The following is a 12,695-nucleotide window of genomic DNA, read 5'->3' on the forward strand; positions in this document are numbered from 1 at the left end:
AGCTTTCATATAATAATACAAACCGGTAGGGGACGTGTATTGCTTATGCAATACTCTCAGAATGCTTGTTAGATTAAATGTTTATATAGTTATTTAATCATACCATTAATTATCTCAAAGCATTTGTTTTTATAATCATTAAACTTTAATCGTTGATTAGACACAGGACTTAATTAACATGGAACAAGATATGTTTGGTTTGTCTTTGATGATATGTAGCTCAGTTATGTAATAATATAAGGACATTTGCTAACGGATATTTAGATAAAAATACTTTCAATTTATTCTAAATAAAATACATCAAGTACATAAAATTCTATTTAAGTAAGTCTGTTTAGGAGTTGAAGATACAGTTCATGTGACAGGAGTATTTATATTTAATTTAAAAAGGACACACAGTTTTAGATAAACCAATGATTACTCAACTATCACTTGACTAAAGCCTCCGGTTAATTGACCAGTTTCTACAAGTAAAATTGACATCCCTAAAATTAACTGATATTTTTTATGAGATTAGCAGAAATTTTCACCAACTTTAATTGTAGCATTAATTATGATAAATAAGATAATTGTCTTGAAGATAAATTATTGGGAATCTTTATATTAGAACTTTAGTTTATATTAAAGTGTTTGTTTGTAACAAATGGAGTTTTTTCCTCTAGAAGTAATTCAAATTCCTGCTCTATTGTAATAGGCAAATTATGGAAAATAAATCAGTGAGGCAAAGGTATGTAAGAGAGCTGGCCCATCTAATTCTACTTACCAGAAAACTAGATTCAATATTGACTCAGTGTATTGAGTCGGTAACAATGTCAAATGAAATTAAAATATTGAAATTGACACCTGTACACAGGACCAGGTCGGCGGTGGGTAATGAGGGGAACTTGTTTTGATAGGGGCATTGTGTGTTGGGTAAACCCCGGGACGATTGGGTCCAGCTCTCCAAACAGGCGGCCCCAATAAACGGCACAATCACTGGGACTATTGATACAAACAATCAACACAGTCCATTTTTTTTCCTGGGGATTTAAGGATTAGAAAAAGATAAACCTGATCCATTCACTCCAAATTAAATATCCAATCACTCCGAGAGCACTTCACTTTGGTCTCTGTGATTGGAGGTGTGTGCTGCCAAATGGACTTTGTCGTTCTCCAGAGAGATCAGCAGCAATAAGATTTCTCTTTGATGCTAAAATCCTGGAATTCACCCCAAATCAACAAAATTTCATTAAGTCAGTTTATCTTTTGAAGAATAGAGAGTCCACTTCATGATATTGGGAAGGGTCACCTGTAAAAGACACCGATGAACAATGAGAGTGTAAATTATAAAGATAATTGTTTTCTGACTTGCTGCCAGGGGATAAGATGTGGGATTAAGGCTCTGCCAAGTGGCGACAGCATTTCAGTGAATCACACAGATTTACAGGTCTTATTAATGCAGTGTTGTTTTAATGCACCGATCAGCTGGTTCATTGCTCTGTAAACGAGATGGAGTCTCGGTGCTTTCGTGAACACGGCCTCTTGGACTCGAAACTTGGTTATGGAGTCTTTCCCGATTATTCGGGATGTGAACATTGTTACGCTTTAAGAAGGGTTCTTTTGCCGGTGAACGTTGGGATGGGGGACTTTTGGGATAGAATTCTAGAAGACAGTGAAACTCAAGGAGTGAACGTGTGGGATCCTCCTGATGGTTGGGCGGGGCAGAAGGAGGGAGGGTGGTGGGATCGTAACGACTCGGGATCCTCGGGATTTGATGAGAGCCTAAGTGACTCTGAAAATGATGATGTTTATCAAGAGGTGCTTTGTATTTTAGACCAGAAGGCCCAGAAAGTGAGGCGAGAGACAGTGATTCTGAAACAGGCCGAGAACTCACCTAGGGTAAGTCCTTCTTCATATTCACATTCTTGTTTTCATCAATTACTTACGATTAATATTTAGCATATTATCTCAACAAATTTTTGGCTCTTTTTTTGGGGGGTGGTGGGGGGGGGGGGGGGGGAGATGTTTTATCATTTAGGTGCAATATGTCTTCTAATTACTTGGTCCTATAGTCGATTTTTTTACATTTCTCCGGAAAAGACTGAATTTATCTTTTAAGTAAACATATTGTATTTCATTACTGCATGTGATTAATAATTTGAATAGAACTTGTACTTTGACAAATACTTGGGTTTTTTTTTCGAGGTAGGTGGGTGTTTCATTCAGGTGCTAAGGTGTTAAAGGTTTGACATGACTGATGTGTTTCTCCTAATTATCTAATCCTAGTCATTTGATATCTCTCCTGAACAAAGTGAATTTATCATTTAATAGATTCTATTTTATGCTGCATGTGATATGTATTTTGAATAGAATTTCACTTTTTAAAATGGGTGAATGCATTAGGTATTTTCTTCCAATTATTCATCTCAGTCCAATAATGTTTAATTTTTTCTCCCAGACATCTGAGGCGAAGAAGTCTGCTCGTTATCGTGATTTATGTTGATGACTTTCTTCCAGTGTCAAATCTATGCACTCATCGAGATCCGTCTGATAAAAGATGAATTCCATGTGTTTAATTGACATTGTGTTTTCAATGAACAGTTGTGATTTATTTCTGTTTAATATGCACACCTCCTTTATTCACTGCTTAAGAAATTGAGCAAGGTTTCTTCATAAATCATGTTAAGTAAACATAAGTAAATAAGCTGTTTATCGCCTCCTCTGTGTCTGAGTGGCTTAGATTATCTACTGATGGTTTGTTTTGACTCCTTTTAAGTACAGGGACTATACAGTTTTTCATACCATTGCCCTCAGTTATTTTGCTAAACTTGACATACCCGTACAGTATTGTACGCAGGTGCCCCATGTTATTTCACTTAACTTGAAATACCAGTTCAGTATTTTATGCAGGTGCCCTCTGTTATTTCATTTAACTTGACATACCCGTACAGTATTTTATACAAATGGCCTATGTTAATTCAATAAGTTTGAAATACTTGTTTAGTAGTACTTTTTAAAAGGTGCCCCATTTTTTCCATTTAGTTTGAGATACCTGTATAATAGTATTTTATGCAGGTGCCCCATATTTTTAAGTAAGTTTGAGATACCCGTAGGTTAGCAGCGACAAATTAATGAACTACCTCAATGGTTAGTCACTGCGGGCCTCCTAGCACGGTAGTGTAGAACAAGGTCTTTGGGGATGGTACTGTTTGTTTGGTTGGGCTAGGTACATACCGTGTGAACAGATGCACCAGTCTTGCAGTAGATTAATTCAGAGTGGAATGTTGTGGGTGACGAGTTGTGACAGAAGATAAAAAATCTATCCAAATAAAACACTCAATTCGGTCTATGGACGAACAAGTAGCCCCTTGATCTAGTCGCAGCAAGAACAAGTAGCCCTTATTGAATTCATTAGTGTTTCCTCGTGCTAGAATTCTAGGGTACACAGAGATAGGACACAACTGTAGGCGGGTAGGGCTCTGTGTCACCAATCTTTGAGGGATGCGTTGGGGCGCAGTGTAATCGTCGTAATCGTCAGTATTCATCCACAAAATCAGCACAGATCTGGAGGTGTAAAGGGATTTTTTGTCTGCTGTTACAGAAATTTATATTGAAATGAGTTCTTAAATTGATGGGATCACACCTGTCATGTAGTGGTTACTATAAAATTTATTATCTGGTTGATAGTAACAGAATTTGTTTTACTTTTTTAAATCTGGATGGAATCCCTTCTGATCATTTTAAGTAGTAGAGATTCAAAGTGTGGATAGCAGAAATAAATGTGTCATACTTGACATACTTATCATTGGCAGGTGGATAAAACTAAAAAAAAAATATTAAGGAGGCGTGTGGTCAACAAACTAACATCAGATCTTCCTAAACTCTGTAGATTTGCTGTATTTAGCTGTAAACTAAGGTTAAATGCAGAAAAAATCCATTGATTTTAGCTTTAAAAATGAATATTTTGTGACATATTTATACAGAGCTCTTCTCTTTAAGGAGATTAATATAGTGTAAAAACAAGCATGACTATCCAGCCCTCTTAACTATTTGGACTTCATCTCAAGATTTTGAAGATTTGATTGCAAAATACTATAAAGTTCAGCTATCAAGTTCAGCTACTTATGAAATGTTAAGAATGAAATACTGCAGCATTTGAATTTGCTATGGTAAATGGTTCTAATATTGCTGTAAAGTATGGGTCCAGAATTTTCTTGCTAAAGGTTTGTGACAATGGCAATGCTTTTTATTACCTGTACTTTTTTTTGTAAAGAAGTAATAACTACATTGAGTTTATTTTCTTTTGATCACATTGTATGATAGAGTTCCAATGATAAATGCTATGGGAAATGATATAGATTGACTCAGATAAATTCTTATAAAATGTGATTCGATATAGACCGTCCGTTTACATTGCATTATATCATAGAATGCTCATAAGATGTGCAACATCATGGACTTTTCTTTATTAACACATTTTATCATAGAGTGTCCATATTTTAACATTTTCCTGAGCCCATTACATGATGGAATGCCCATGATGTGAGATCAAACGCTGGTTGGACAATCCATCTATTAGCCGCAGTTTCATGTAGTGCTATTCATAAAATTCGAATTTACCATGTCTTAGAGACATTGATGAAACCTTGGGTTGTGACCAGTCCCTGAATGGGTCGGTTGGATTAGGCATTTGGAGGAAAGAGCTGTGGGGATGGGGGTCTCCACAATAGACATAGAACTAATCCAACACAGCTAACAGCCTGGGGGGAATCCGTCACTCCTGCCGGCTGATTTATCTGGCGGTTTGCGGAATGTTGTCCCCTGATCTGTGGAATAAAGTGGTTTGTTTGGTGACTTTGATATGGGAAGACATTTGTGTATGATTATTGAAAGCTAAAAGCTTGGGGATTAGGGTAATGTTTTTTGACATGTAACGGGAGATGTTTGGTGCCTAGTTCCAGCGATTGATAAGATAGAGGTCATTTTTCCGGAGCTATGACTGTGTCACATACGGAGGTTGTGACGTGTTTTGACATCACAGAACTCACCTTATCATAACTAGTTCAAAAGGTCAAGGTCATTCTGTGTTACTCAATGTAAGTATATAAGAATAGTACTGGATAATCTCTGCGTGCAGTTAGGGGTTTGATCTTCTTATATTTAAACAGATTACACAGTCTTTCATATATATTGTAATTAACCACTTCAAGTAGGAGTGGTTCGTCCGAAAAGTCAGTCTTAATTCTCCGACTGATTACTGCAGCCCACATGTCCACAGTCACTCTATCAAACGTTTAAGTGACTAATCCAGCCCAGATCCAACTCTCGGCCCGTGTAAGGTGCTCTCTCTTTCTGTATTCTTTAATAAAGAGGGTTTTGACGGTTTTGCCCTGATAAGATTGTTGATCTGAACAATAAACAAGTTGAGTACTTGACATCTGCAATACACATGGCTCCTTTGGGAGGGTTTATCCTTTTATTTACTCTTGATAAATCCACTCATTAAACTGTTGAGTCTCTCTGATCATTGATAGTAGCTATGAAGATTATTCAAAAAATAGAATCCATCTTTTTTCCTTCCTGAATTTTTATTCATAAAAACACACATTTAACTTGTCACTTGAATTTTTCATTTTAAGATTTTTTAATATTGGAAAAGAGGAATATGTATTTCAGCCCTCCTTAGTAGAGGCAGAAGGGTGAAAAGACCTATGTTATTGGAAGAGGCTCCTAATGGTAGCAGAAGTACCAGTGTTTCAGTAGTCTTTATTTGTAGTATATAGAAAGTCTAAGTTAATAAGATTGGTATTAATATTTGACATGGGCAATTTCTATACTGTATTTCTTAGCAGTATAACATAAAGTGGCCTAATTATTATTTTCATTTACTACAATGAATATTTCAAATATTCATTGGTACAATACTTATATATATCAGGTTCATGCACCCCTTATATGTCAGTTATGTTTGGAATTTTTATGAAACAATTGTTAGTATTAATGACAGTTCTATCTCATTTTTAAGAACAAAAAAATGAAACAGAAGAATGACTTTCTTCTGAGATTTGGCTATATAACAACAGTTTTTGGAAATATAGTTCAAGGTGAAAACCAACAGGAACTAGCGGATGACAATACGTCAAAACTCCATCAGGGCAGATTAGCGAAGTATGTACAGGTGTATGGATGAGTAAGGCCCGTAAACAAACAGATGTTTGAAGGTCGTCTACAAAGGAGACAAGATTATTGATCTAAATATCATTTTCGTTATTGATCTGTTGTTTTTTAAGTTGTTGATGCTTGTTATTTCAAATTATCTATAAGCATGAAACAATGGATTTAAATGTTATTAGTTTGACCCCCTGATTTTTATACTGGTCTCAGAGTGTCAGTTACCATTGGAAGCACCCATCAAAGCAGCTACGGTATTCAAGCAGGTTAATGGGTACAAATCACAAGTTTTGTAATTTGTGCAATAAACTGATTCATTTTTTTTTTTTGTGAAGAGTGAGGTTTCTAATCATATCAGCAATTGTCACTCTAAGAAAGTTTCAGTGATACTTATCATGATCTAATAATTTGGCACTTGTTACAGAAAATTCCCAGAATTCCAGGAAAAGATGAAGATGATGAAGATTTCTTCCCTCAGATACAGAAGGATGGTGAGGTAAGAGGGCTGAGTCAGAAGTTCTGTACGACTAAACCATAAAACCGCGAACTTGTACTCTGGAGCAGTGTAGGATTTGACTGAATGTGACTCCTGCAGAATATTTCAGTAACTTTTATATTTATTTTATATTTATATGGGTGTGCACCTTTCTTCCAGAATTCCTCGGACCTGAAGGACCTCCAGTGGTCCCGCCTCTCCTTCCACCGCAGTCAGGATGACCTGGACGACCTTGATGAGGAGTCCCAGGAGGTCATTTACTACCCACCTAGTGAGGCATCAGTGGACACCAACAGTAGGTCAGTACAGAAAGGTCAATCCAGTGGTGATTGGAAGACTGATGCTGTCATCAGACGGGTAGATAGGTAGCAGGGTAAATCTCTGGTCCGCATTGGAGGTGGATTGTATTAGCTAGAAGGAGAGCATTACTGGTAATGATGAAAAAGCCACTGTTTGAAAGTTCTAACATACATAGCACACCTAGTTTTAGACAGGCAATGGATTCTATTCACTTTAATACAGAGTATGAAGCACTAAGATTTACAGTTGTGAGATTTTAGTTTTCAACAGGTGGTTTTCCTTTAAATTTCAGCTCCTTCACAGTGTTTTCTGGGCAGGGCCTGAGGAAGCTACCCCGAGGATCGAGTCGGAGTTCACTGTCTGAACGACCCCCTGATGCAGGTCAGAACATATAGGGAATGTCTGTAGGATGGTTCAGAGCTTTGATTTAGCAAAGATTGATACTGGTTTTGCAACATTCTGTGTAGAACATGAAGTATAAAATGTTATGAAGTCACAGCTTGTTAAACTATTACTTATTATGGTTTAGAGTCCTCAAGCACGGACCCTGTGTCAGTGGAGGAGTTGGATGATGAGGAGGACCCAGGAGACATCCCCTCCCTCCCCACCACCCCTGGGGACGAGCTGGGCAAGACCCCTGACAGGGTCAGTAGATGTACACCCCCATGCAGTGGTGTACACCAAGCTGAATATCAACCTAAAAAATTTTAAAATGATGCTGTATAGGGGCAAAAATTGACTCATCATATAATAGTGATTTGAAAAAATTCTTGCCCTCTAGTAAGGAACAAGAAATAAATATTGAATGAAATTGAATGAGAGTGTTAAGCACTGTGGAATCATTAGATTTCGTGGTGGCTCAATTTTCGTGGAATTCGTGGGCACTGCTCACCCACAAATTAACATCTTCCATGAATAAATAAATAAGGACTATAAAGTCATATTACTTTTGTAAGTATCCGAGAATACAGTACACGAAATTACGTCCCAACAAACCTGTAAAATTGAAGCAATCCACGAAAAGTGGCCCCATGAATTTTAATGATTCCACAGTATAATTTATTTTCATTGATATTTTGGAATTTATTTCCAGGAGAAATTCCTGAAGGACACGTTTGAGAACCTGAGCTTCACCCCCGAGAGTAAGGAGAGGTTTAAGAAGAGTTTGGATGAAGAGGAGAGAAAGCAGGAGGAAGCGGAGGAGGCGGGCGGCTTCAACCCGCGACAGAGCATCTCCACCAAGTTCCTGTCCCGCTCCCAGCAGGCCAATATCAAGTACGTATCAACAGAGGTTCCTGTCTGTAACCAATTGTTCAAGTATGTGTTAATATTAGTGAACATCCATTACATGTGAAGTTTAGGACAGTATGGACTGTAATCTCTGAAGCAAGCTAATTTCTATTTTTCATGAATAATTTTGTTTTATTTTTCAGGAATATAGCCCAGAAACAAGACAACTGGTTTGATGTAAGTCTTTCAATATGATTTACAAAGCATTGCATTTACAAGTTCTGTAGCTCCAATAGTTGATGTCTTAGCATGTTGCTTTCAGTTATTTTAAACCTTGAAGATAATGTTGAATAAAATCAAATAACTATCAGAACATTTTGATTTTTTAGTCACTTCAGAGGAGGAGGGATGTAATGGCGCGAGCTGTAGACGAGACACGCAAAACACTGATGGCAGTTAGTACATTCTATGATACAATGATACTTAAAGAAAAACCGTCACTGAAGATGATAAATCAAAACAATCATTACCTTCAAAGTACATGTACAATGTACTATAATAGTCTATACAATTAAAGTTCTTAGTACATGTAATCATAACTAATTTTCCTATCCTTGCTGAAGAAGTCTGTGATGGTTACAAAGGCAGTTATTGTTTGGATCTGTTGTACAACAATGTATATATTTATTTGTAGATGGGATGGAAGGACCAAAGTCCAGAGTCCGAGGCCGATCCTGGACACAGTCCAGTCCAGGTAAGAGCTCTAAGTTATCTCCCTTACTTTCTATAACTCTGGAACTGTTTATAATGACAACAATAGATAATGAGATTGAAAATTTGTCTGATGTATCCTTGTAAAAGGAAAATTCTATAGATGATTCAATTTAATATCTTTGGAAAGGTTTGTTTTGTTGAAATAAATAGTAATGCTTCTCATACAACTATCTCACTATTTGCAGGAAGTTCCTGAGGTTAGGCGGTCACTGGAGCGAGAGGACATTCCAAACAGTAAGTAACAAAGGTCAAGGTTCATCTGTAAAAGTAGGTCAAGGCTAAACAGATGCATGGAATATAAGTCATACCAAGGCATGCTGAGAGCTGGTTGCTAGAGCATGAGTCGTAGAGAACTGTCTCTCAGTCAATCTTTACAAGTAGTCAATCTTTACAAGTAGTCAACTTCTCAGTAAAATCCACCTTGTTCATTCTTGTCATGTCCATTTGCAGTTAAAACTCATCCATTGTCTACTCCTTTGTATTTCAGTAGAAGTAAAGGAACATCATAGACCTTTGCTAGTACAATGTATTGAAACAATTTCATGGCATAAAAAGTCATCTTATGTTTCCAATTCCAACTTCATGCTAGAGACTTGCCTCACATTTTCTAAAATCCCTTCATCTCACTCATTGCTGCAGGTTTTACTTTTTATTAGAGCACCATTTCTGTAACATTTTGAATTTTAGGCCCTAGAACACCAACATCTCTTCGAAGGTGTTGGTCAACCTTTGACCTTCCCAAACAGCCAATCCAGGAGGAGCATCCAGTTACTGTTCCCTTCACTGCTCACACCCCCTCCACAAAGGGTAACAGTCGCACTGTAGACTCCTCCTCTTCTTCACCTCCGCGGTGGCGTAGCCGGATACCCACCCCTCAGTCTCTGTCTAGATCCACACCCCAGTCCGGTAAATTGCTCGGGCATGATGTGTATCTGGACTGCTTTGATGTGTTACACCCTGTTTCTATTTATAGCCCTCACGATTAACACCTGACAATTGATGGCACTGTGTTCCTTTATTTATCAGACACCTACATGTATATGTATCGACTATCAGACCTGTAAGTCACCTTAATTAATAGTACTAGCATAGTGCAGTCCTTGATCCCTGTTAACTTGATTTGGAGAGTGAAGTATGCTGCCTGAGAACCTCCCTGAAGTATGGCTATTAGAATGCTTTCTTCCAGCATTGTATATTCATGTACATTGTATTGTTTATATTCATGCTCTGAGCTTTATTTATCCTTTGAACTGTGTTCATGCTTTGAAATGTATACTCATGCTTTAATCTGTATTCATACTGTGGCTTGAATTCATGCTTTGACCAATATCCATACTTTGACCTGTTTTCATGCTTTAACCATTATTCATGAAGTATATTGTTGTGATCAATCTGAATGCTGTATCATTATGCTGATATATAGCCTGCCATCTTATGAACTTTAATCTAATAATGTATCCTAGCAGAATGTTATGAATGGGAGTTCAGTCTAATTTTAAAGTTTTCTGGTGGTTAAATTTTTAATAATAATTACATAAATTGAATAATAATATGAAATGGTTTGTTTGAAATCAGTATTGTAATTAAGTTTACCTAATAATGTTAGAAAATATGGTGTTAAAAAGGGTATTGGTAATCTATTTGATTTAATTCCAGGAAATGCCCTGACCAGTGACAGTGATGACTCGTCTTCTGGAGGTCGACCCACCAGAAGGTCAAGGCCAAGTACACTCTCAATCAGCCGTGAAGAGAGGAAAAAACTAGAACCTCGATCTCACTCCCACAGCTCTTCGTACAGAAAGCAGACAGCGAGCTCACAGGCTCGACTGTCTACAGAGCGCAGGGAGCTCGGAAATGGACTCAGTAAGAGTACGTCCATGACCAACCTCAACAACGGGGGCAAGAAACAGAGCACCAAGACTCGGACCGGCAAACCGCTGTCCAAGTCTGCAGCATACGCCTCCACACCCAATCTCTTGAGTGCACTCAGTGACACCTCAGAAGACTTGGAGCTGGACAATACGATTGTGAGTGGGAACTTGTCAAACAGTGTTCCAGATCTGTTGGATGAGGACCCGCAGAAAGTTAAGTCTAAGAGAGGCGAGGCCACAAAGTTACTGCCTGAAACTAAGAGGTTTTCCACAGGTACACCCAAACGAGTGAACTCTACCTCAGAGCTTGGAAAGAAACCGGCTCGTATGTCATTACCAGGGAGACAGATCTTGTCAGACAAGAGTGACAAAGAACTGATGCCCCCTCCTCCCACCACAAATATCAGTGTGACCAAGTCCAAACAAAGTGTCTTTATCAAGCGCGCGACTAGGTCTCAGACTCGTAGCAAACAAGAACTCACACTGGACCAGGCTAAAAATATCCTCAAAGGAAATTCTGGAATTTTACCTCAGAAACAGGGCTCTAGTCCTCCAGTGAGCGAAAATGTCAGATCTACTCCGCCCTCGGGCAAATCTATTCCCAAAGTGACTTCTCCCCCAGTGCATTTGACAAGTAATATTCTTGAGATTGCCACTGAGATTGAGATGACAGCTGATGAACTCAGGAGACAGAAGATTGAGTCAGCGTTTCAGAACTTGTCTGCATTAGATGCCAGCCCTAACGATTTACCTGAGAAAGACTATACTCCTCAGAACCACAACTCATCGATAACTTCTCTGACTTCCGTGTCGACTCTGTCCAACAATCAGTTGTCCCCTCCTGATTATCTTGCCAATTCACTTCCTGCTCACAATGACACTCCATTGAATGACTCTTGGAACAGCACACTCACGAGCCACTCAGACAATGAGTTGGACAACACACCATCCAAGAGTATCAAGGAGAGAATAGCTCAGCTCACATCTCGCTCAAGCCCACAGCCGGCTGTAACGAGTAGTCCGTCATCTCTGGCAATGTACTCACCTGGGTCTAATGCCAGCCAGTACAGTTCAGGGGTGGGCTCGAGTTTGGACTCGGAGACAGCCACTAGAATGTTCCAAGGAATCAGCCCCCCAACAAACTCACACAGGAGCCAGGAAAACAGGTACAGTGTGTAAAGTAATAAAGGTCGCAAAATGGAAAATGTATAAGAAAATCCAAATTTAACCAGTTTCAATATCAATTGCTCAAATGCAGTTTGATGTATGTGCATTTGCATGTCTCTATAGATTATAGACTTGTGATTTTCTTGCTTTTGGCTACATTCTCTACACCACATACATGTACAAGTTGTTGTAGGTAGTGGACTTAAAGTTTTTATCTGTTTTCTTTGTTTAGCTACACCCTGGAGCATGCCTTGAATGTGGTGTCCCAGTCGTCCAGTACATACCTGACCACGGCGACAGAGACCATCCCCACCATTAGACAGACCCCCGCCCACTCACCCCACCCCTCCAACAGGTCCATCTCACTGTCTTCCTCTCACTCCACCGTCACCCCCTCACCCACTCAGAGTCCTCGGACGACCGACGACATTACACTTAGTATGGAGGCCATCAAAGATCTCAAGAAAGCAGTGTCCGTGGTGACAGACACTTACAAAAAGGTAAGTGTAAAATGGAGCACAGAAAACTTTCATTACGAGTTTCAGTAATTGTGCAATATGTTACTGCTGTGTCAAACTAAATGTTACTGATATTTTAATAGGATAGGATTTAATTACTTGAAATTTGTTTGTTTTTCTGGGTTTTTTTTAAATTTCCTAAATCCTTGAAATTGATGGAATATAGAGAAGCTTGTCTCACTTTCATGA

The 12,695-nt window shown here is 38.5% G+C and overlaps 1 protein-coding gene across 8 annotated transcripts in view; it reads left to right on the plus strand.

The window, feature by feature from the left end:
• LOC105346167 (mitogen-activated protein kinase-binding protein 1) overlaps positions 1-12,695 on the plus strand; it is a 38,744-nt gene that overhangs the window by 24,303 nt on the left and 1,746 nt on the right. For 6 of the 8 annotated variants that reach the window (XM_066088180.1, XM_020074473.3, XM_011454647.4 and 3 more), the window contains 13 exons: positions 1,814-1,878; positions 6,575-6,646; positions 6,806-6,945; positions 7,239-7,327; positions 7,476-7,591; positions 8,040-8,221; positions 8,380-8,413; positions 8,566-8,631; positions 8,871-8,930; positions 9,136-9,184; positions 9,638-9,856; positions 10,607-11,987; positions 12,221-12,488. In XM_066088180.1, the coding sequence (XP_065944252.1) occupies positions 1,814-1,878; positions 6,575-6,646; positions 6,806-6,945; positions 7,239-7,327; positions 7,476-7,591; positions 8,040-8,221; positions 8,380-8,413; positions 8,566-8,631; positions 8,871-8,930; positions 9,136-9,184; positions 9,638-9,856; positions 10,607-11,987; positions 12,221-12,488 (2,741 nt within the window). The remainder of the gene's footprint in view (positions 1-1,813; positions 1,879-6,574; positions 6,647-6,805; positions 6,946-7,238; positions 7,328-7,475; positions 7,592-8,039; positions 8,222-8,379; positions 8,414-8,565; positions 8,632-8,870; positions 8,931-9,135; positions 9,185-9,637; positions 9,857-10,606; positions 11,988-12,220; positions 12,489-12,695) is intronic. The other 2 variants (XM_020074476.3, XM_020074477.3) reach the window with 2 other exon arrangements.

This window comes from Magallana gigas, chromosome 6, assembly GCF_963853765.1.
Source record: "Magallana gigas chromosome 6, xbMagGiga1.1, whole genome shotgun sequence".
Taxonomy (NCBI): domain Eukaryota; kingdom Metazoa; phylum Mollusca; class Bivalvia; order Ostreida; family Ostreidae; genus Magallana; species Magallana gigas.